This window comes from Aulonocara stuartgranti, assembly GCF_965226115.1.
Source record: "Aulonocara stuartgranti genome assembly, chromosome: 13".
NCBI lineage: Eukaryota > Metazoa > Chordata > Actinopteri > Cichliformes > Cichlidae > Aulonocara > Aulonocara stuartgranti.
In genome coordinates this window covers 23186043-23210768 of record NC_138949.1, presented here as the reverse complement: position 1 = coordinate 23210768, position 24726 = coordinate 23186043, and the positions used below count along the sequence as shown (strand labels likewise).

The following is a 24726-nucleotide window of genomic DNA, read 5'->3' as shown; positions in this document are numbered from 1 at the left end:
TTCAAATTGTCAGCATAATTCACATTTTCTTAGCATATTCAAGTGTAATTTTAAAAAATGATGCATATAAACATTTTCCAAAAAGCTCAAGAATGACTAGGAAGCAATTTGGCTTCTAATAAAAATGTGAAATACTCAATTACAACAAAAAGAACAGCAGCACTAGAGTGAGTGTTCAGCTCTTTCCACATGTGAACCCCCTTCTCATCTGGCATCTCTGCAGTCAGATTCATTCAAGGGCAACTTTTGTCTGTCTCTGGTTAAGTATTAATTCAGTTAACTAAGCGAATTTAAATTGCTAACTTGTTTTATGATGTTAACTATCTGTGTCAACATTCTGTCATTGTCATCCCTTTTCCTCTGAAAGCTATCAGGGTCATACGAGGACTACTTCTAGGGATGTTCAGCACATCCGCTGATAAGAGCTCTCAGAAATTACTGTCATAAAATAGGAAACGATTCACATTTATTTTGTTTGTTTATTTGTACATAAGAGAAATTCAGCTTGTTGATAGTTGCTCATGTCTGAAAGAAAATTTGTAATGTTTGACCCCTGACGCTTAACTGTTTCATTAATAAATACCTAGCTTGTAAACTATTTTCCATTAGTGCCACTGATTTAGAAAGTGCGAGCAACAGCACTCATGTTGCTCACGCTGCAGAAAGTCACAAGTAGCTAGGGCATGTATCGTCTTAATAACATATTAAAAGAATAAGATAAAAACTTGTGATGACACATAATTACTAACCGTATATCGTTAGTGTGCCACCATAGCCTGCATTTTGTCTTTTATAACTTTGTAATGTGAGTGGATATTGACTGATAAGGGATGAATAAAGCTAGTATCTACAGGTATAACACTTTGGTTAGGGTCAGTGGAGTGCAAGACGACCTACTAAATCTTTTAGTCCTTTACAGAAGCTGAAAAAATGGCTGAACTATGTACCTCACTGAGTGGAGCAGTGCAGCAGCAAGGGGTGAGACACAAAGAGCCACTACACCGACCAGGAAGCTCAGCACCATTCCCAGCAGGAGAATAGCAAGCAGGTATCCATGGAAGAGCAGGCTGCGCCAGTTGGCCTGACTCAACACATGCCAGGGACGCTCTGGGTGCAGACACCACAGGAGGCCCAACACCCAGCTCTGGTTCACCAGCTGTGTATAGTAGATGTCAAAAACAGAGGCTTGGGAATCTGGAGGGTGGCTGCGCTCCATCTCAGACACTTTAGCAAGCCAAGTCAGAGACAGGCTGTGCAGGATTAAAGCCAGAGGTCCATATATATACTCCAGAGGCACAATACTTAAGAGACCCTCAGATGCTGCAGACAGACAGAAAGAGAAAACTAATTAGAGATTCATTTACTCTAATATGTGAAACCCTCATCTGATATCCAAACTTTTACCTGTGATGATCACAGAGGTCCCACTGATGATGAAAGTCAGAGCAGTGATGTGGCTTGCTGGTGGGGATGCCAGCTTCAAGGCAAAACTAAAGGCCACAGTCACCAGGGGCAGCAGAAGCACCATGAGGACGAAGAGGTTGGAAGATGAGCTGCTGGCTCTGGCCCACATGGTCAGCACTGCTTGAATGCTGCTACAGATAGCAGACGGCAGCATCCTCTCACCCAGGGACCTTGAATAACTCCTTAGATGCACCAGATCCAGGGCATGCAGGAGATTTAAGAATAAGAGAGACACCAGAACCTGAAAAGACAGAATATAAAAAAATAAACAATTATCTAACTTTAAAAAAGCCCACATGTGGTTATGTGAATCACTCATTTTTAATGATAGGAACTGGAGGGTCATGTGCCTGGCGGGACTGTCGATCGAGGACGCTGAAGATATCTACCTATTCGGAACCATGATAACAGGGTTCTTGCTGATTGGAGCTGGCTTGGCCCTGACTTATCGGAGAAATAAGAGAGCGGAACCGGCTGTTCAAACCCCCCCAAAGCTGCCCGCTGGAATCGAAGCGACGGGACGAGGCGCGACCTCTCACAACGAACGCAGTGTGGTTAACACCTTGGAGACGCTTACAGCTGCCGTGAAGACTCAAAACAACACCATTGAGCGTATGTTGGGATACATCAAAGAGAGGCCTGCTCAAAATGAGACCCTTGAGCTGGATCACATTGCAGAACGGCTCACTGCAGTCGTGGGGTCTCAGAATCAAAAGAATGATAACACCATGGAACAGAAGTTTGATACCATCATGGGGAGGCTTGCGGCTCTCCAACGGGAGATTGAGAGACCAGTGTCGGAGTGTTAAGAACAGCTTGAAATTCTTCTCTTCTTAGCTGCTCGCATAAAAAGAAAATTGACAACATCAACATGCGGACACCACAGCGCCAGCTGGGGCTGGAACCGAACAAAAACTCCCTGATAACGACTGTGTGATGACTATTCTTCCCATCCCATGCAAGGCCACCTGGATTGGCTAGCAGACTGTTTACTTAGCCTGATAGGGCGAAGGACACTGTCTCAGCTGAACTATGGACACGCACACACATACACTTACAGTGGTAAGCACTCACACATTTCCCTTCCCCTTCCAATGCCTTCAATGCTTGTTGCCTCCTGGGAACACGAGGCGGGTCTGGGCCCGCGCTGGAGAGTCGGCGCAGTGGCAGGATGTCTGCTGTGTTGCCTGGGATTACTCCTTATCCCCTACCCAACCCTGTTGCTGGTCACGTGCTCTATAATGTTGTACTGTGGACATTTATGTGCTTTTCTGTGCAGAGGAGTTTTTTTTTGTTTCCTGTTCTCATGCTGTCCTCCTGTAGCCCGGCATGAGTAGAGGTCTCTTTTTTTCCTCTTGTACCTTTCCCATTGTAGTGTACGTTTCAGTTCAGTTCAGTTCTTTTTTATTTCAAACATATACATTCACCAACATTTCATAAAATCATTCCATACAGTTGTTTGAAAAGGAGTAGGCAGAAGTATATACTTATTTAGCCCTACCCCCTCAGGTTTACATCCTCATCATCTAAATTTGAACAACAAAAACGTATACAATGCCTTCAGCTTAGAACATAACATCTCAAAAAAATATTTTCACATGTTCAACTAAAACTATATTTAGATTTGCTAATTTGCAGAAGAAAATAAACATGAGTTTGACTGCTGTCTTAGGTTAATTGCATTTTCTTCATTCTTATACTTATTTAATATTTCTTTTTTGAGTTTTATTTTAAACTGGTTTATATCACTACTGACCTTTATTTCTTCTTTTAACTCATTCCAGAATTTAACTCCTTTTCAATGTTGTTCTTACTCTTTGTAATTTTAAATTCCACTTCCCTCTAAAATTATACCTCCCTTCTCTTTCTAAGAACCATTTACTTATTTCGATTGGGAGCATCCCTTTCCTTACCTTATATATTATTTGCACTGTTTTAAACTTCACCAGATCCTGGAATTTTATAGCTTGCGTCCTAATAAAGAGTGCATTTGTGTGAGCCCTATACCCCTCCTGATTTATTAGTCTAATGGCCCTTTTCTGCATTATGATTATAGTCTGAATATTACTTTTATATGTATTTCCCCAAACCTCTACACAATAACTCATGTATGGTAATAGCAAAGCACAATATAACATATACAATGTTTTCCTATCCAGAAACTGTTTTACTTTCCCCAAGACAGCAATGCCCCGTGCTAACTTTCCCCTCACATAAGTGATGTGTGATTTCCAACAGGCCTTTTGATCAATGATCACACCAAGAAATTTTATGGCATTAACCCTTTCTAGATATATATTATCGACACAAATTTCAATGTTAATGTTTTTCTTATAGTTTCCAAATAACATAAATTTTGTTTTATTTAAATTTAAGGACAATTTGTTTCTATCAAACCACTTCTTTAATATCTTTAACTCCTGTGTGATCACCTCCAAAACCTGTTGAAATTCCGCACCTGAACAAAGTATATTGGTATCATCTGCAAAAATTACAAACTTTAGTATCTTCGATACTTTACAAATATCATTTATATACATAATAAACATTTTCGAACCTAATGCCGATCCTTGAGGTACACCACATTCAATATCCATCATTTTAGATTTAAACTCATTTATTTGTACATATTGCTGTCGATTCATCACATAGCTGTTTATTCAATCCAGTACCACACCCCTGAACCCATATTTTTCCAGTTTGATTTTTAGAATTTCGTGGTCAACAGTATCAAATGCTTTTTTTTAGATCTAGAAAGACTCCAAGTGCATACTTCTTGTTATCCATACATTCTGTTATTTCTTCCATTAAATCCATCAATGCCAAAACTGTTGATCTATTATTTCTAAACCCATACTGGCAATTTGCCAACAAATCATGTTTATCCACAAAGCTATCAAATCTTTTTAGAAATAGTTTTTCCAGTATCTTAGAAAACTGGGAGAGTACCGACACTGGTCTATAATTTGTAAAACAATGCTTTTCACCTGATTTATAAATAGGAATAACTTTTGCAACTTTCATTTTTTGTGGAAAAACCCCTTCCTGGAAAGACAAATTAAAAATATATTGTAGTGGTTTTACAATACCATCAATTACTCTCTTTACCGTTACCATATCAATATCATGACAGTCATTTCAGTGTTTTTTCTGTAATGCAACCGTTCTCTGACTTGTATCCCCATGTGATGTCTGTGTTGTATGTGTAAGGTCGGGGGGCGGGTTCATTCCACTGCAGGGTAACCTGCCACTGCATGTGGCGAATAAATTTTGAACTTGAACTTGAACATTTACTTCAATTCATGTGGCTAAGGCATGTTAACACAAACCGGAATGTGTGAAAGGTAGTAACGTTTACAGCTGAGACTGAGTGAGTGCCTCTTCATCAGCAATTGCCTGCAGGGTCAATTTGGGTCATAATTTCGAACTAGTCCTGACAAAAGGGAACAGAGTTCACATCTACTTAAAAAAATAATAATAATATTTTAAGCAAAAGTCAAACAATGAAAAAGTAATAAAAAAAATCAATATTTTAATTAATATTGTACAACATCATCATCATTTCTGTTTTTGACAGCACACTTAATCATTTCAATGTTGCCACTTTAGAGCCTGTAAATATTGTGATGGATTTCTATCGAACATGTTAGCAAGTAAATGAGTTAACTGTAGAGATATTAAACACTATTACACTATGAACTAATAGTGAAATAAATGCTTATGTCATTTCATGCTCAAGCAGCTGTAGTTTATTGGGTGGGTAATACATTACAATTAGCCATTCTTTGCACAATAATATTTTACACTCGGGGGCACTTCATTAGTTCAGCTGGTGGTTAATAAGAGCTCAGTCCAACGGAGCAGCTTTAGGATGTGGTGAAACAGGATTGATGTGCGATGTGATCATGTCAATATGAAACAAAATCTCAGAGGACTGTTTCCAGCACCTTGTTGAATCCGTCCAACAAACAATGAAGTCTGGAATGCAAAGGGTAGTCTAGCCTGGTACTAGCAAGGTGTACCTAATGAAGTGTGAGCATATGCTGTTGACTTTTCACTAACACATCCTGATTTCTGCATTCTTGAATTTATGATAAATATGCTGCAACATACCTACACATTTACTATTCTTCTGAAGGACCTCATAAACAAAATGCATATAAAGCGGGTCATATGGATAAGACGTGGACTAAACTCAACCGGTCCTGTGACTCATTTTCAGTTGTTACGGGCAATGTTAGCTTGTGGACCATACTATACTGTGCTATACTGACCATTTAGTCAGTATAGCACCTCTCCTATATATCAGCAGTTGAGGTCAAAGCTGGACACCCAAAAGTTAATTCCACCTTTGTACAGCGTCACACTTGCATCTGAGTTCATTGGGCAATAATTTGGTTAAACATCTATCCTGCACACGTGTTTTCAGCAATAACGTCCTTCTGTCACTTCCCTCTACGTCTGCTTTCACCTTTAAACTAGCACAAACAGCAATTACTGATAGAATTTCACTGACCACCACAGCTGACGGCACAAATGATTAACAACAATCCAATGATTAAGCTTACATTTTGAAAGACCATTTGAATGTTTGTTATAACTTCCTACGTTTTTCTTTTGCAATATGTAACTTCATTATTTGCCTTGATGTTGGCAAAGCTATTATAAATGCACCTGTAATTGAAGCAAAAGCAAATACCCTGCGGTCAAGAAACAGAGCTTTGTGTAAACTAAAAAGCATTTGAGTGGCCTCACATGACCTTTTTTCTCACTTATATAAATTACTATTTATACTAATTTGTAAAAAGGTATTTTTGACCTTATCCTTTCTAATCAGAGTTTGGTTGTGTCCAAAAGAAGAAAATCCAAAAGTTGCAGACACCAACCTGGGCAAAGCTGAGGGCCACAGGATACGGGTAGCGATACTGAGGGATAAAAATGGAAGCCACAAAGTTTCTGAGTTTGTCGCCCAGACCATATATCACCACAACCAGCAGGACCAGACTGGCAACCAGGGGCTTCAGCGCATGATGCGCTGAAAGACACCTTACAGCCGAGGCATATCTCGTCCTCCATCTCCCTGAACTGTGCACAAGAGACATAAACCATAAAGTCACACTGATAACAATGAACTTATAAAATGTTTTTTTTTCTTTTTGTTCTGAGTTTAATGTTTTAAAAAACTTACATTGGAGGATATATAACCTTTCGTTTGCAATGCAAGTTTGCATTTTAAATGCAACTCCTGACTCTTTTATATGGTTCCCAAGATCCAATATATTAGATTAAATTTTAAAAAAAAAAAACAGCAACAACAACAACAAAAACAGCATTATCTTTTATCCAAAAGATGTGTGTTTTTTAAATTTATTTATTTTTGTATTTTATTGCAGGATTTCCCACCTGAAGTCCATGTAGTGAGAGCAAACGTTATTTCCTCTCACAACAACCTAACTTTGCTATTTACGGATGATCTCAAACAGTGTTCTAAACATGTATTGTAGTCGGGACAATCACATCACAATTACATACACTGTCTGATTGTTTTGTTGTTCCTTTTCAGTTGTTTATGTTCCGTGTGGCATGTCCGAAAATCGGTGTCTGCTATTGTAGTTTCCTTGTTAACAGTGCGTCCCTTTTAGACCAGAATATTCTTTTTCAATAAAACTCATGTCAATTATGAGTCTGTAAATATACGGCATAATAGTAAAAGTCAAATAAATGATAACATAAAGCGCAGAATAAATATGTATTAAATGTAATAAGACCTCAGAGGACTAGTAGGCGCGTTTAGCTTTAACAGCCTATCAGCAGAACTGAAGCCCGATCATAAAAAGTGCTGCTTTAAAACTTAAAAAGAAAAGAAAGACGTATAGACAAACTATAGCAAAACAAATTTAAAAGGAGCGCAACTCATTTTCTTTTCGGGGGAGGAAAAAAAGCGAGAAACGACATCTACTCACCATTTTGTTGTCGTCATAAAGTCATAGTTCATCTTCAACCTCCAAACCAGCCATTCCGTCTGTGTTGCTGTCACTTCCATTCATTCCTACAACAGCCAGTAATAATGCGATTATATCAATAATAATAATTCATCCTCGTAACGGACACGTATCCCGTCCGCCTTTTATTTTGGTATTTAAATAAATATAGACTTGTAACTTCATTCATGCAGTTTGCTTGAGGTGAAGTAGTACCCTTTGCACCTCCTGCTTTGGCAGCTGTTTGTGACATTCCTCTCCGGCTTTTCGTTGGCTAACGACCACATGACCGCCTGTGCAAGGGTGAATTTGAATAAACAGATTCATTAAACTGGGAGGATGCCGCTCTGTAGCCTGCTTCTCAGAGTCTACCTGCTGCACTGTGCGCTCTGGGGTTCTTATAACTGTATTGCTATAAACACTAATATGTCTTAAACCATAAATGTTTTATGGTTTAAATGTGTGAAAACTGCTCACATATTCTTCAATGACTTTCAGCAAAGTCATCCTGTTGGTGCTAAATGACTCAAGAGTACACCAGGGGGAAGTCAAACACACCACCTTTTCTCAGTCCACTGTTTCTTTCATTAAAGTAATATAATAGCTGGGTAATTTGTTACTTTTGAAATGAAAACATTACATAAAACATATCCATTATCCCTCCTCTTCACATGCCCAGCATCCCAACCTTCCCTCTCTAACTTTGGCTCTAAAGTGCTCAAAGTGAGCTGTGCCTCTCATGTACTCGTTTCCTTATCTGTCCTGGTCACACCATGCAAACATCTTCAGCTCTGTCACCTCCAGATCAGCCTCCTGTCTTATTGTCACCTTCACCAAACTATACATGATAGCAGGCCTCACTACCATCTGAACCTTCTCTTTTACGCTTGCTGCCATCATTCTGTCTCTAATACTTGTCTTCACCCACGCCATGCTGGTCTCCTAAAAGTGGTCTCAAGACCGGTCTTGGTTTAGGCGGTCTTGACTATAAGTCTACTCTACTCCTCGCAGCTGTCACACATGTTTTCTCTCATTCATACACATTCCTTCATTTCCTCTTTTCTTTCTTCCAACTGTCCTGGTTCTCTTCTGTCTATTCTCTACTCTTACTACATATCCCAATGACATCTATGAAGAGCCCACGGAGACTCGTGGAGGACCTCATCTGTCAGTCCGTCCATCACCACCACCACAAACAAGGGGGCTCAGAGCAGATCCCTGGTGTGATTCCACCTCCACCGTGAACCCATCCATCGCTCCTGCTGCACACCTCACCACTTTCTCTCTGTCCTTATGCATACTACGTATTTCTCTGACACTCCTGACTTCCTCATTCAGCAACCAAGTTTCTCTCATCACCATATTATGATCCACAAAGACACAGTGCACCTCCGTCTGACTTTGTCTGTACTTCTCTACCAGCACTCGCAAAGCAAACCCTCACTTCCTCCTTACTAATCCTCTTATACATAGTAATGGAAACAAAAATGCTGCAGTACCACAGCTGACAGACTGTGGTATTGACACATGACAGAAAATGGTCTCTTTCAGTTAAAGTTTGTGTTCTAGCTGTAGTTCTTATAATAATCACCATGCTCTGCAAACGGGTACAATACACTGCATGTGGGGAAAAAGAAGCCATCAGGGAAAACTTTAAATGAAATAATAAACATAAAAGAGCTTGATGTATCTTCAATACAGGACAAAGGGTGAGAGGTGGAGAGGCAGTGGCTGAGGTGAAAGTGAAGAGGGAGGAGATTCATATATTACTATGTTACTGTGTTTCCAAGACCACCAGCTGAATTAAGGGCAAGCCTGAAGCAGCGTTGAGAGAGGATTTGTAGCAGCTCTTGTTGGGCTTTTTGAGAGAAATTTGCTGATGTTTATTTGTGTGTGTGTGTGTGTGTGTGTGTGTGTGTGTGCGTGCGTGCGTGCGTGCGTGCGTGCGTGCGTGTGTAGGATGTTCTTCTAGTTAAGGGCTAGAGGGAACAGCTCATGCATTTGCCAAATAACTTAAAGGAAATAGTTGTAGGACCGTCCGGGTAAATGCTGTTGTGTCTGTGTTTGAGCTGTTCTTTTTCCAGGGTATAATATCTTTAAGGTCTTTATAAAAAAGTGTAACCTCCTAAGGTACTTTAACCAAATATTAGTGGGGGAGTATGTATATGTTTGAGGTTGTATATATACTTTTGAGCCCATCTGGATTAGAAAATCAAAAATAAATTTCAATTTGAGGACTTAATTTTTTTTTAAGTCTCTCTATTCTTAAATAAAGATGTATGCTGTAAAATCTTTCCACCCTGAAAAAAAAACAAGACTTCAAAGAAATCATTAAACAGTGTTGGATCAGGTGACCCTGAATCCTCCATTAGTCGTGCTGCGTTTGGACTAGGCTGCTTGGGGATTCCCATAATGCATTGAGTGTTTCTTCCTTAGTCACATTTTTGGTTTGTTCACATATGTGTTCATACACCTCCCCTCATTTAATTATTAATTATAACTAATCCCTGACACTCTCTTCCACAGCATGTCATTAGTCCTGTCTTCCTCCCCTCACCCCTAACCAGTCATGGCCATGGCAGATAGCCACCCCATCTTCCAAAAAGGATTTTTTTTTCTCCTTTCCATAGTCACCAAAGTGCTTTCTTGTGGGATTTCTTATGATTGTTTTCTTTGTATTATTGTTGTGAATTAGCGCTGTGAATTGAATCTCCAACAGAGAGGGTAACTGTACAGACAGTAACCATTCCTCCATCACACCTATCTGGAACAAAAGTAAAACAGGTATATTTATTGCCAGTTCTCTCTGCATGTAGACACTGTAGTCTTTCTATTTCAGTGTGTGAGCCAGAGACCGTGCTGGCTCCTGCTCTTCCAGGAACAGTTTGTGTTGAGTGAGCAACTTTACAATCTTCTGAATGCAGTGGGTGACCAGCCCGCTTTGCATGACCCCTACTATAGTCTTATCCTTGACTGATGCAGTGCAACAGTTAATTAAGAGAATTTTCATTTTAAAGATAAACATGCTAATCTTAAAGATTAACATGGAATAAAGTAATACATAATAATTATGTCTTTATTATGAATAAATATGAGTATTAGGTATAAGGAGCCATTTGGTGATGAAGAGGATGCTGTGATAGTGATACACCTTGAGCTGGGCTGTTTAATCAGCTGCATAGAGCTGCAGAAATATTCCACAATACTACTGTATGCGGAGAATGATGTAGCCCAGGTCACACATGCACATATATACTTTTGCTTATTGTAGCAGTATGGCATTCTAGATGGGAATGTCAAGACTGTATTTGCTAGGCATCAGCATGTTTGTAAAATTAGTGTGAATAGGTTTATTTTGATACCATTGTTTTGAGCTACAGCCTTATTGAATTACCAAGAAAGCCATATATTTATGATGAGGTAAACTTGCTTGTCTCTTTGAATTATGCTGACTGTATCTAGCTGAATCTGCATTTTTGTCTCAAGGTTTCTCACTGCATATTTCAGTGGGTGGTGTAAAGGTCAGGGCCGACTCCCCAGACCTCCAATCCTGATTTTTTTACAGCTCAGTGCTTTAGAAATGGACCTTGTCATCATGCTGGGAGAATTCTCAGCTTTACATGCCCGTTACCCTTTCCTCTGCATGAACCTGAAAGCCAAGCCCCCACTGCGATCCTGGAGGATCGAATTATCAAGAATCTAGATATCACACATGTAGTCAACACCACTGCCGACAGTCCTAATGCTATTTTAATCACTATGCTACTAGAACCTGGTGGAGGCACTGCCACTGACATCCAGCTTCATTAACACTGCACTTAAGTCTGAGCCTGGTCCACTGCAGTTTCAAAGAAAAAAGGGAATGCACAGCTCCCAATGTGAACTTCCTGCGTCAGATACTGACTTATGAGGAGCAGCTGTTTGGGCGCAGACTTACCGACTTGGACGACATCTGTTGATGACTGCGGGGAAAATGGGAACGGAAAGCAGTATACTTTTTTTTCTTCTTAAGTGGAGACTGAGAAGCTGCAGGGAAAACACTCGATCTCGGTTCACTATCCAAGTCCTCACTCTAAGCTGTCATATTTCAGATTATACAGATGTTGAATTTGTAACCTCTGTAAGCCTCAGTATAACACTTATGACATTTTGCTTGGTGACAGTTGATAGAACATGTACATTAATAAGGAAATTTTATTTAACTTTACATAAGAAAGGTTTATTATCTTCAGTTTCACTCAGTGATGTAATGATGTGCTGATACTGAGATACTACCTGTTTTGCAGCGTTGCTCATGTGGATATCTAAGATGACAAAGGCTTGCAAATAGCCAGTGTTTATCACAGACATATACAGTCTGTAGTGTTTACACTGGGCATTTCAGTTGAGACATAATGCAGTTAACAATTTGCCCCTCTGCGCGCACACACACACACACACACACACACACACACACACACACACACACACACACACACACACACGTAGCTCCACCCTGTTGAATTCAGCTGAATGCAGAAGGAATTCACTCCCTACCATCCCACACTTTTTTTTTTCTTTTTGTGAAGCTAGTAAGAATAATTTTTCTGGAATGTGGGAGGAAGATGATGAAAAATGTCTGTTCGTTCAATGTAAACGTTACAAAACTACACAAAACATCTGTTGAATGGAGATGATGGGCCCGGAGTGCAGATGCATACATGCAAAGTTGAGCACATAGGTTTTAGAGAAAGAGGAGAAAGAAAATATCTATCGGCAGTCTTTTAACACGTGGCATGTGACCTCACTGGAACGATTTCCACATTAAACACCAAAATACTCATCTTCGGTCGTGTCGGTACGGGTCAACACTATTACAGGCACCTCCCCTAAGTTTTCAGAAGCAGAGAGTGTATGCATGTGAGTCTGCACGTAGCATCGAGCCCCATCCTTTTAGAAATACAGCCCGAACCACCAGATAGCCAATAGTACACCGAATCATCACAGACAGGAAGAGCCACCGGACCGAGTCTCCAACTTCAGACCGTTAACTTCACTGAATCGGTGTGGGCTTCAGGGAGAGACCCCGACGGCTTCTGCTACAGGATGCTCTCGATTAGGTGACTATCGACCCCTTGAGTGAGATAAGAAATGTAGGCTTATCTAGAAAATGTGTTTACATTTCAGATAGGCACCAGTTTACAGATTACGTCTTTTCACAGTGTTTGTCGCTGTTACCAACAGCAACCGTTGTTTGCTGTGCGAGCTTTGATCTAGCGGCAATGAAAAGTAGAACAAAAGTAAGCCAAGTTTTAGGTTTCTGTGTTGTGGGTCAAAACAAAGATTATACTACTAAACTAAGCAGGAGGCAATGAGATGACCTGAACCAGTTAGTTAAACTAGAAAATAGCAAGAAAAGAAAACGTAACCTGGCTTTTCCCTGTGAAACTTTAGCTAGCTTTAGTTTTCCGGCATTCCAGCGCAATGCAGCGTGGGATGCTTCTGCCGTCATATTGCTTTATGCCTCATTTAACAGCCTCTATACATTTTATTTGTTAATGGCAAACATTTTTCACATTTAGTCTGTCATATTTCATAGTGACAAGGAGATAAAATGTCATATCGAGCTACAAACTTTGTTTATATGTAACTCCCCAAAAAACACCAACCAAGAAGTAAAAGCCTTCCTGCTGCAGTTCAGTCTGCAGCTTTCATTGACTGAGTTTTGCAGGTAATATCAGACTCTCCATCGGGCAGTGTGCAGTCTTCACACAGGAGGGAGTGGCGAAGACGTGGCAGTCCTCTTCCATGCACGTCCTGTGCTATCTGACTCCATAGCTGGAAAACTTGGAGACATTTTGTGCGATGAAGGAAGTTTCTCAGGGCAGACTCTCAAAAATAAAATTGTTTTTGTCAGGAGCAGGTTTAAACTTGGTATAACGTATTGCGAAGCCAGTTAGGCTATTAAAATTGTGCTTTTTTTGTCTGGGTGTTGTTCGTTTCATTACGTCCCCCCCCTGTATTTATCTTAAATATTCCTTATGTATACTATGGATTAGTTATATTCTCATCATAACAGGTAAATAAGTTTTAGAGGTTTTTGGGTTTTTTTGTTTTTGTTTTTAAGGTACTAAATATGCACCAACATCTAATTCTAGATGTCTAAGGATTTCGAGCTCTTTCTTTTAACACTTTTTTAACACTTATTTCACTCTCATTGTGGCTGTTGCTGCTGCCTGGTACAACGTTTACAGCCCTATAGCTGAAAGTTGATTAGGAAAGCAGGAAGTGGTACAAGTGACATGACAGGATAAAGGCAAGTAAACTAGCAAATTGCTTTATCACATGACTTTATGGATTTATATCCATCCAAGGAATTTTTAAGGGTGGATACTTTTGAGGAAATGCGAACCCTGTGGTCCAACCAAAAGGAGTTGCCTTTTAGATTACACATGAACTGGTTTCTAGGTCAGTAAGACTTTGTTTTTATTCTTAGTTTTTTTTAATATGGGATGTACCAACATGCTTATTAACACAATCACCTCCTTTCACTTCCATGTGTGGCATGACCAGAACACTTGGTTTGAAATTAGAAATGTTCAATATACAGCTATCATTTTTGCATCACACTTAACTGAGTGTGAAAGAAAATTGTAGTAATTACCCTTCCTGGGTACAATAATTGCATTCTTCAAAACTTTTATCTTGGAAATCAGAAAGTGTAAGAGGCTGTTTATGGCTTTTAAGTGGCAGCACACATTATGCAGTTGCAGAAGTAGCTTGGTAGCAGTAGAGGATAATGGTAAGTTGTGTCTTGCTTCAGGTTTTTTTTTCCACCCTCTCTGCTTCCTTCTGCTGACCTAAATTGAAATCTCATATGAAGTCACTCTATTTTTTATTCTCATTCAAGACTTGCCCTTGTGGCAGAGTCGAACCTGCCTCAGCCTGCTGCTGGCTTACACTGAATAGTTTATGTACGCTTCATGATCTTCATTTTGCCTGTGCGCTTATGGGTGTGTGTGTGTGTATTTGTGTTTACACTATATTTATAACAAACCATCTCACTTGGTCAAGCAGCAGGCGTTTTATAATGTGGGGGATTTTTGGTCTTGATTCTTTTGGCTTAATTTCTTTCCAAAACTTTTGTCCAAGTCTGCTCTCTTGCTATTTTTCTTTTGAAAAACAAAAAGCCAAAATGTGATGTGCCACTGGCCAACATGGTTCGGTTTGGGTATATTTACAGTCTTAGTAGTTTGGAATTTTTTAGTACATTCTTGAGATAAATAAGTGATCTAATTTGATGTCAATCATGGCATGTGGCATGTTGTGGACATCCCAGAATATTTAAAAGTAAAATTCTTGCACATTTGCTCTGAATTTCTGTTATGTGGGTAAGAAAAAAAATTAGCACCACAGTAAAATTTGCGTGGTACTTCTTTATACTATTTGAAGTATAAAGAAGTGCATGTGAGAATGCACAATGGAGTCATGCATTCTCCTGTAATTTGTGGCTGCAAGAAACAAAAGATCACAGTGCTGCCTGTCCCAGGCCTAACTGCCAGCCTCAAAGCTAAACCAGACATATTTTAGTAGTGTGTCTGGTTTAGCTCTTTAATTATATGACTAGAATAAATTGGATTATGGTGATACCTTATCATAGAAATTAAAATGTCTTCAAAATAGGTAGGTCATTCACTGACTCTTTTAATCTGCATGTTTTATTAATTTAATGCTCTTCTCTCACTCTTTATCAGAATGGAGCTGCCGTGTTACTGTTTATTGCTGCTGAGCTGCCTGCAGTCGCTCTCAGCCCACGCTGACTTCTTCACTTCTACAGGTAAAAGACTTGTGTTATGTTACTACACAGACACAAGGCCAAGAAATTTTAAAGCTCGTACTAATTTTATAACATTAGTATAGTTTATCATTTCAGTGTTTGCAATTAATATGTGTTTGTTTCTTTCAGGCCAGATGACAGATCTGTTGTACACAGAAAAAGATCTCGTCACCTCTTTGAAGGACTACATCAGAGCAGAGGAGAGCAAACTAGAGCAGATCAAACGGTGAGTTTGTCAACTCCTGGGTGTGATTTGCTGCTGGGGGCATTTCTCCCTTCTCGTCGTCATGTCCTTGCATCTGCTAAATTATTTTTATCCCAGTGCCAGAGTCAACCAAGCACCGCAATCGCTAGCTAAAATAGAGAGAAATAAAAAGGATACGGAGTGCAGAAACATTCCAACTGTGTTAACCACATGTCTGATCATTTCCATCAGAATCCCCTACAAAGATGAGATATGCAGCTTCTTATTTCAACTTTCTTAACTACAGTTATGTACCGGGGCAGCTGACTCACATCGCAGTTAGAAAACTTTGATATGGAGGAGTGGGTCTCTGAATTAATGTTACCTGCACAGTTAGTTGGTGTTGCAACTGGTACAGCTGCTGTGTGGAGAAGCCACACTCCTGTATGAAAAGATCAACCCTAACCTGACCCTCATTCACTGGATGAAGTTAGGACCTGTGATCCGTGATGCTTTAGGACACATTACAGAGCTGAGTCAGCAGTAAACGAGGATTTAATTCTGACAGGTTTATTGTTTATTGGGTTTATTGTTGCTTATTGGATTTGGATGATAATATTGATTGATAATGACTGATAATATAGCTTGATAATTGATAATATATACAGCTATCAACTTCATTTAAAAAAATAATTTGCAAGTGTCTATAAACATTGTGGTTAGCTCCATGTTTAATTTCTGAAGTTGCTTTCCTAAAACTCCATAAATATTATATATGACAGCCGTAATAATAGGTAGCTTGCTTACAAGTGTAATCAACACACTTTAATCCATATTACCTTTTTTGTGATAGGTGGGCTGAAAAATTGGATTCCTTGACAGTTACTGCCACGCAGGACCCTGAAGGCTTTCTGGGACACCCTGTGAATGCCTTCAAACTGGTGAAGAGGTTGAACACAGAGTGGGGGGACCTGGAGAGTCTTGTGCTCCGTGACACCACTGGAGGTATGAACAGTAAAGCCCAGGTTCAAATAATAACACTGTAATATTTGGTTTTATAAATGAGTGGTAAAAACTTGCAGAAAAAGTGCAACACAGAAGTACACTAAAACATTGACTTGTTTGTTTTAGGTGTATGTGGATGGATGAAACTCCCATCTAACTGTTCACCTCGTGAAATTTTAAGAGAAAGTGTTAAATGTCACTTTGAGTGATTAATGTGCCCACACATAGAATACTTTATCGTGCCATTTTTCTCAGGATTTATTTCCAACCTGACCATCCAGAGACAGCACTTCCCAAATGACGAGGACCAGACCGGAGCTGCCAAAGCTCTCATCCGGTTACAAGACACTTACAGACTTGATGCCAACACAATCTCTACGGGAAACTTACCTGGTAAAATCCTCCGAACAGTTGCATGTCACACATAAATGGCATGAGTTCACATGCCCATGGGCCTATTTGTTCATTAAGGATTCAATGTACAGATATAAAGACAAAGTGACTGCCACGAAAGTCACAATAAATGTCAGACTATGTGAGTTTTTTGGGGGAAGGGTTTGATTGTTTTCTGATTTCTTTTCCCCCCCTCCTGTGTGTACTCCTAACTAGGAGTGAAATACAAGAGCCACATGACAGCAGAGGACTGTTTTGAGCTGGGGAAAATTGCCTACTCCGATGCCGATTACTACCACACAGAGCTGTGGATGGCCCAGGCCCTGAAACAGCTCGATGAGGGAGAGGAGTCCACTTTAGATAAGGTGACAGTGATCGACTACCTCAGCTACGCCATTTACCAGCAGGGGGAGATGGAGCGTGCAATGGAGTATACAAAGAGGTTGATTGAACTGGGTGAGTCTCTTCATATTCTAAAGAATTAAGAAGTAAGACTGTAATAGTGTGGAACTTGCTTTAATTTGGCCAAACAAAATAAATTATTGTTGGGTATTTTAAGCAAGGTTTAGACTGAAGGACAGACTAAACAGAGGTGAGGCACAGGTCAACATTTCCGAGCCAGACAGACATAAACAGTTCAGGCAGTTGCTATGTTGGGGCATAACATCTGTGCTGTAACAAATCTGTGGGGTCTTGTCTCAAAACGCTGCTGTTTGTACCAGCAAAACAGTTATCTGTATAGCACAATTCACAGAGCGGTGAAATCTATTTTTTAAAAATGACCGGGTATTGCTTTTTTTTAGAGACTTTGTCACTTGTCCCCTTTTATTTATTGACGTTACGGATTAACCAGGAATAAGAGAGGATTTCAGTGTGTCCAGGTACAGTTTAAACCACTGCCAGACTTTCCAAAGCAGTGTTAATGTCAATTTTATTGATATTTTTATTATATTATATTTATATATTTATATTATATTTTACACATAAACTCAGTGTGCTTAACATAAAATATAAAAACATTAAAAACCCATGCAAGTCTGCAATGCCTTAAGGCTTGTAAAAACAAAAAAACTAAACTGTACAAAGGAATAACATGCATGGTAACATACACACAGACAAGCACGTACACAAAAGTGTTATTAAGTGTAAGTGTGTGAGAAAAATAAAGGTTTTATGTTAAGTTAAGTTTGTTTTTGAATGTAGACATGATTGTAATTGACCTCAGATGAATAGGAAGCTTGTTCCAAAGAACAGAGCAACAGAAACTGAAAGCACCCTCAGCACACTTAGATCGAATTCTGGGGACAGTTAAAAGATCTGCACCTGATGACTTGAGAGGTCTTATTGGGTTATAGACACCCAGCAAGTGAGAGATGTACTTGTGTGTGTGTGTGGGGGGGTGGGGGGGGCAAATCACTGAGTACGTTATGAACTAGTAGAAGGATTTAAAACAATCAAAGCTCAAAACCAATAGAGTGCGAAATAGCTTCCTTACCCGAGCTGCTGTCTCCATCACACCTCTTTGCCAATCAGTGCACCAATTCAAAGGTACAAACCATTTGTACTGCTGTTTTCTTCTGTCCAAGAAAGTGACACTGTCGGCTATCAGTTTAGCAGTAGTAAACAGTCCCCTTGCTGTTATTTTGAAAGTTATGTTGCTTCCTGGGCCATGTCCTGCTAAAAGGGTGCCAAAGCACCCGAAGGACATTGTCCCAATGGATTGCAATGTCTCAGACTGCAGCTTTTGACAGTAGTCCTCCATCTGAGTTGAAGTCATCATTACTGACTGATGGCGTATATTTGTCATGTTAGAAGCGATGTTGTTTTAGTTTGCATTGCTGCTTGTAATCACCACTGATGTTTTCTCCTGGTTTTTCACACATAGACCCAGAGCACCCGCGTGGCAAGAGCAACCTGAAGTACTTTGAGTTTCAGTTGGAGAAGCAAAAAAAGGCTGCAGAGGAAGAAGCTCCAAAACAGAAGGAGCGCGAGAAAAGAGAAACAGCTGAAAAGAAGAAGAAGCAGAAGAAGTCCAAAAAGGCTTTCTCTCTGATCCCAGAAAGGGAGAAATATGAGATGCTTTGCCGTGGAGAGGGTATCAAAATGGTGAGGAAGAGCTGAAAGCAATTTATAACTTGCATACTGCAGCTCAGTTTTAACTTTTTGTGTGCTCTTTTCTTTTCTCTAAATCAGACGCCTCGTAGGCAGAGCAGGTTGTTCTGTCGTTACTACGATAACAATCGTAACCCCAGTTTACTGCTGGCGCCCGTCAAACAGCAGGATGAGTGGGACCGCCCCTACATTGTTCGCTACCTTGACATCATCTCTGATGCAGAAATTGAGAGAATCAAGCAGCTGGCAAAACCACGAGTAAGCAGTTCAGATTTTAGGATTTCATAGGTGGTTTGGGATGGCAAAGGATGGGAGGTCAAAGCTGTTATTAGCAACGCATACTTTAATATCTTTATGTGTTTATCTGTGTGTGCTTCACAGCTACGCAGGGCAACCATCTCCAACCCCATCACAGGAGTGCTGGAGACAGCTTCTTACAGGATCAGTAAAAGGTAAGACAGAGCATGATGATGAGGAGGAGAAAATCTTATTTTCCCCTTTAATAACTGAGCTCACGTCTTCTTCTGTACTCCCGTCTGATCACAGCTGCATGTTTCTGCCCCTCATAAAGGCCATCCTAAAGGCTCTTGAGCTGAAGCACTCTCTCCTGCTGAAAATACGTTTTCTAAAAATAAAGAAACATCTGTAGCTTTTTCCCCCCAAATAATCCTAAATGAAAGGGAAATGCTAAATTACTAACGCGACTGAATATGTAGCTATTTGTGGACGAGTTGGATTATCCAACTCTTTTTTGAGGACCTTTTTATGGGTCTGTTTCTGCTCAAGTGTCTGCTCCACGGAGGTAACACATGAAGGTAGCAGAGGGGAAAGATATTACTCTTTTACTAGTTGATACTAACATTATTTCTTTTGTGAGCTGCCTTTTCTTTCCCTCTTTTCCTCCTTATTATGTTTTGTCCGTCCTTGTGCATGTGTGCTTCCGCAGTCCATTTTCCTTCCTTCTTTGATACTGCTCTTCCTGCTTCTACGTGTCCTGCTGTTGGAAATGCTGTAGTTAACGGGAGCTGTGGTGACTGAACCCCATTCAAGGAAAATCCCTGTGAGGTAAGGGGTCAAAGATCACTTGGAAGGACTCTCTCCCTTCCCCTGCTCATTTGACTTCATATCTATACCAGGCTACCTGAGTTTTGGACCTGAGCTGGATTTTTATGTCCCATAGCATTGTTTGGAAATCACTTTCCAATACAAGGCCATTTTTCTGTAGTTCTATATTTTGTACAAGATCTGTTTTAAAAAAGAGACATTGTGAAACATCAAAGGCCTATGTAGTGCAGATAAATGACCGTTCAATTTTTATAGATGCCTTGCTCACTGTTTTAAATTCAAATTTAAATCCCATCCTAAAAATAGCACGTTAGCAGCCCACCAAAACCCCATGCTTTCTTTGGTTTTACTGCAGTTGGTAATTAATGTGTGTGGGTGTCAGGGTGTGGTGTTTCTTTTAAAGTTTTGTATGCATGCATGACAGCCGGCACGTCTTTCTAACTTGAGTGAACTTGAGGTAACAGACAGATGGAAGAAATCAGAACAGTTTGAACTCCATTTAAACGACTGCAAGAGACTTAAGGAAATAATCCACTGGCTCATGCTTCATTCAGTATCCATTTATAAAATATGACCTATCAGTACAAACTGAATGAAAAAAGATGACACACACAGACACACGTGTTAATGCTGATCTGCAGGCATTCTTAAAAACATGATGAAGAAGCTATATGGGCGAAGAATCATCTCACTGCCTTTGTAACGTCTTTAAAAAACTTGTTTTCCTCAACCCACATTAGAGTGTGTTGGAATTGTCTCTCACATAATGGCAACTGCAAGTTCGTGTTAAGAGGATGGACATTTTATTTTGTTTTTAGTGGATATTATGGCCAGAAAAAAATATTTTATCTAGTCCTAAACCACACTATAGAAATATCTTCAAAGATATTCATTAGATATTGTAAAGCTGGATATTGTTCCCATTTTCCATTCCCTCTGCAACTCTACTTTGCTTCTGTATCCTAATATTGCCATTTACAAACTCACGTTGGTTTTTGTTGGCTTTTGATTCCAAGTTTCCTGCGTAGCATGCCTCTCAGACACTTTTTACAGAAGCATCTAGTGGATAAAATGTGTGCCTTACTGAAATATGTTTCCCACGCTGTTTCATTCTCAGTTTCTCTGTGTTCCCTTCTATATTCTAGTGCTTGGCTCACTGAATATGATGATCCAATGATTGAAATGATCAATAACAGAATTGAAGGTGTCACCGGGCTTGAAATGGACACTGCAGAAGAGTTACAGGTAAAAAAGTTATTTCAAAACCAACAAAAAACTGTACATGACCACCAAATGAAGCAAACAAGTTTCCCTGTTTCCTCTGTTAGAAACTGATTTTTTTTACATGTATTTGTCTGCAGGTTGCAAATTATGGTGTTGGAGGTCAATACGAACCTCACTTTGACTTTGGAAGGGTACGTTCTTTTTCTGTTTGCCACAGTTAATGTACTGCTGCATTAATGTGGTAGGATGTTTAACATGGTATTGGTTATCTCCGTACAGAAAGATGAGCCAGATGCCTTTAAAGAGCTGGGAACTGGGAATCGTATTGCAACGTGTCTTTTCTATGTGAGTGATCACCCCTTTGGACCAGCATTAACCTTCTTTTATTTATTGAAGTTTGATTTTTACTATACTAATTGCCTATGCTGGTACTGAAATTAATTTAGCAGTCAGTGACACAGTCATTGTTATAATTAAAGTAGACATTGTTGACTTATAAGTCTGCATATTTGATAATACTGAGAAAACTATCGTATTAAGTTTCAGTATACAAATTTAGAATGAACCCTGTCACTGCACATAGTGCTAGCAAAGGGCTAGCATAGTATCGGGGGCTAGCTGTCATCTGTGACTATGGGCTTTAGTGTCTTTGCTGTGATAGGACAAAATTTACTCTGCTGATGTGATAAGAGAAACAATAGCATCTAAATTCTCAATTCAAATACAGTACGTTCAGTATTATTACTTAATCGTAAAGTCATGTGACTCCTCACCTTGAAACAGTGTCACAAAGCATTTACATGAGTGAGGGGCCATGCTTGTTAGTCATGAGGAACACGGGTAAATTTGGAAACAGGAGGATTTTATTTTACTCAAAAAATGCACAAAACTATTAACAAAAATTATATTTGAAATAAGTTCTAGGAACCTCAGCAAAAGAGGTCAAATAATCTGAACTCAAATCAGACTCAGAAATTAAAAAACGGACTAATAAAATGAACTAACTGCTTAAACAAAACCAAACACAACTGAGCAGAAATTGACTCAGCATGCAGGAAACAAATGGAAACTTAAGTCTTGGCTGATCACACCAACTTAGACACACTGGGAAGCAAAATAAATAATGATCTGTTATTGATCTGTTATCCAGAGAAACCACATACTGTAGCAGCTAATTTAACAGCTACTTCAGCATAAATAATACATTGAACATAAGATTAAACACATTAACAGTGTTTACTTTACAAAAGTTAATTAAATCTGCATACTACACACAAGAACTATTCTATCTTCAACTTCATTTTATATGAAACTAAGGATCTCATATAAGTTGTTTAAATTACACTGCTGGATTTTTCTTCTGTCTCTGTTGTAGATGAGTGACGTAGCAGCAGGTGGAGCCACAGTATTCCCAGATGTTGGTGCAGCAGTTTGGCCTCAAAAGGTAAATGTTGATATTACTCCTCTTATAAATGTCCATTAATATTGGTTTTCCAGCTAATCCTATTATGTAACAAACTGAAGGATTTTGTAAAAAAGGTCACAGATGTCCATAATAAAGTACACACCGTACATAATAAAAGAGAAAAATATACTTATTCAAGCACTTTTTCTCTCCAAAACACATTTTATTAATGGTAAAGGAGCGTTTTCATCCAATATAAGCTCATTTAGCGGAAATAACTGCCAATTTGTTCATAAAAGGATTCTTTCATGTGCCCCCATGCTCTTATAATGTTTTTAACTGCCATTTTAACAATCCCAGTATAGCAAGAGAACACATGTATTTAAATTTTGCTTTATTTATCATTTCACTTCTGAGAAATCTGTTGCAAGTACTTTAGGAAACCAAGTCTTGGCTCTCTGAGATGATGTGCAGAACTACTTAACCATTGGTGCCTGTTTGTTTTCCAGGGTACTGCAGTGTTCTGGTACAATTTGTTTGCCAGCGGGGAGGGAGACTACAGCACTCGACATGCAGCTTGTCCAGTGTTGGTGGGCAACAAGTGGGGTGAGTTTGATTGTTCTTGTTGGCTATAAAGCCGTCTACCTGAGTAAGCATTGTATAAAAGAATAGTGCTTGATTTGAGGACTTGGGGATTTTGGATGATTTTGAGACACCAACACAAGGCCCAACTTCTGTTGAGCCTGTGTCCTCCACCTCCCTCAACTCTATTTACACTTTTAAACATTAAAATTATATTTAACAATTAAGACAATGCCATTTAAAAAGTCTGAAAAAGACATTTTAGTGTCAATCACTGCTTGATTAATAATGTTACTACACTGGCCAAAATAATTGTGATTTTACAGATGTTTTACATATTTAAATGTGTGAGTGTGTGTGTGTGTAAGACTGGGCTTATGATTAATCTATCTGTGTATTTTTCTTTCCCTCATCAGTATCAAACAAGTGGATTCATGAAAGAGGCCAGGAGTGGAGGCGACCTTGTGGCCTAAGTGAATCTGAATGATTGTCCTCATCACCTTCGTGGCCCTCTCTTCCCCTCCTTGTGAAACACCCAGGACTAAAGAACTGTGCTGCAGATCACAGCGTGATGATGGATACACATGGATACAAAGAGTCTAAATGGCTCACCTCCTTTCTATAAACACTGACTTGTGTTTTTTCTTTCCTCTCGCTCTCCACTTGTTAGTCAGTTTCAAAGACTGTTTTGGTTAATGTCAAACTCCTGGACTGTATTGGCATTAAGGTGCCAAGGTGACATGTTCATAAGGTTTTGTTGGATGGTTTTGAGAAACACTTGAGCCCCTTTGTTTGCACTCTGAATGAACCTTAGAAAATACTAAACTGCATCAGAGATGTTTGTCTTTTCTGACAAGTCAGTTTATGTTCAGGCTGAGCTTTCCCTGGGAAACACTCCAAAGAATTGAAAATTATGACCATAATCTAGGATTGTGGGGGGTTTTTTGGTGGAAAAATAAACACTTTATTTCCTGTAAGCTGTGTAAAGATCCAGAAGTGGTTTTAGTTTCTTGCAGTCTATGCAGTACATTATCACATGTTGCTGATCTGCCTAAATGCCACTGTTTATCACTCATTGTTGCAAAATGTAGTGTGCACACATGCATGGGTACACTTACAGAGAGGTGCATACACCCCGATACTGCATAACATTAATTTTATATTTATGTGTTTTTCCTGGATTTAATCCTCATTGTGTTAGTGTTATGTGAGGGGGGAAAACAAGCACTACATTTTCCCATAACGGAGTCAAATAGTGATTCTTTAGAGTAGGTTTGGAAGAGTGTGACCAATACTTTCAGTGTATATAATGTGTTGGGGTTTTTTTAAGAAAGAGGCATTTTATTTATATGTCCTAAAAACAAGTTTATGTTGTTTATGCTTTAAATGGAAAAAAACAATGCATTTTTCTTTTCTACAATAAACTACGTTACAATAAATAAGATGATCAACTGTCCTTCTGCAGTGTGTGATGTGGGGGGGGGTGAAGGCATCA

The 24726-nt window shown here is 39.3% G+C and overlaps 2 protein-coding genes and 1 pseudogene across 3 annotated transcripts; 2 read left to right on the top strand and 1 right to left on the bottom strand.

Moving 5' to 3' along the window:
* Positions 1-129: 129 nt before the first annotated feature.
* On the bottom strand, positions 130-7702 carry LOC309720488 (uncharacterized protein). The gene is made up of 4 exons (XM_082557475.1): positions 7428-7702; positions 6351-6549; positions 1405-1705; positions 130-1320 (listed from the first exon to the last, which is right to left on the bottom strand). Exons 1-4 carry the CDS (start codon positions 7505-7507, stop codon positions 914-916), a joined length of 987 nt encoding a protein of 328 aa, XP_082413601.1. The 5' UTR covers positions 7508-7702; the 3' UTR covers positions 130-913.
* Positions 7703-8566: 864 nt separating this feature from the next.
* LOC309720756 lies at positions 8567-11608 on the top strand (annotated as a pseudogene). Its single transcript has 6 exons — positions 8567-8668; positions 10324-10434; positions 10548-10680; positions 10953-10992; positions 11102-11189; positions 11221-11608. The product of its transcript is annotated as an uncharacterized misc_RNA (transcript).
* A 681-nt stretch (positions 11609-12289) lies between these two features.
* p4ha1b (prolyl 4-hydroxylase, alpha polypeptide I b) lies at positions 12290-24687 on the top strand. The gene is made up of 15 exons (XM_082557193.1): positions 12290-12544; positions 15179-15261; positions 15391-15487; positions 16299-16450; positions 16706-16843; positions 17060-17299; positions 18729-18949; positions 19037-19213; positions 19337-19407; positions 21166-21265; positions 21382-21435; positions 21524-21589; positions 22620-22688; positions 23159-23255; positions 23648-24687. Exons 1-15 carry the CDS (start codon positions 12531-12533, stop codon positions 23716-23718), a joined length of 1650 nt encoding a protein of 549 aa, XP_082413319.1. The 5' UTR covers positions 12290-12530; the 3' UTR covers positions 23719-24687.
* Positions 24688-24726: the final 39 nt, after the last annotated feature.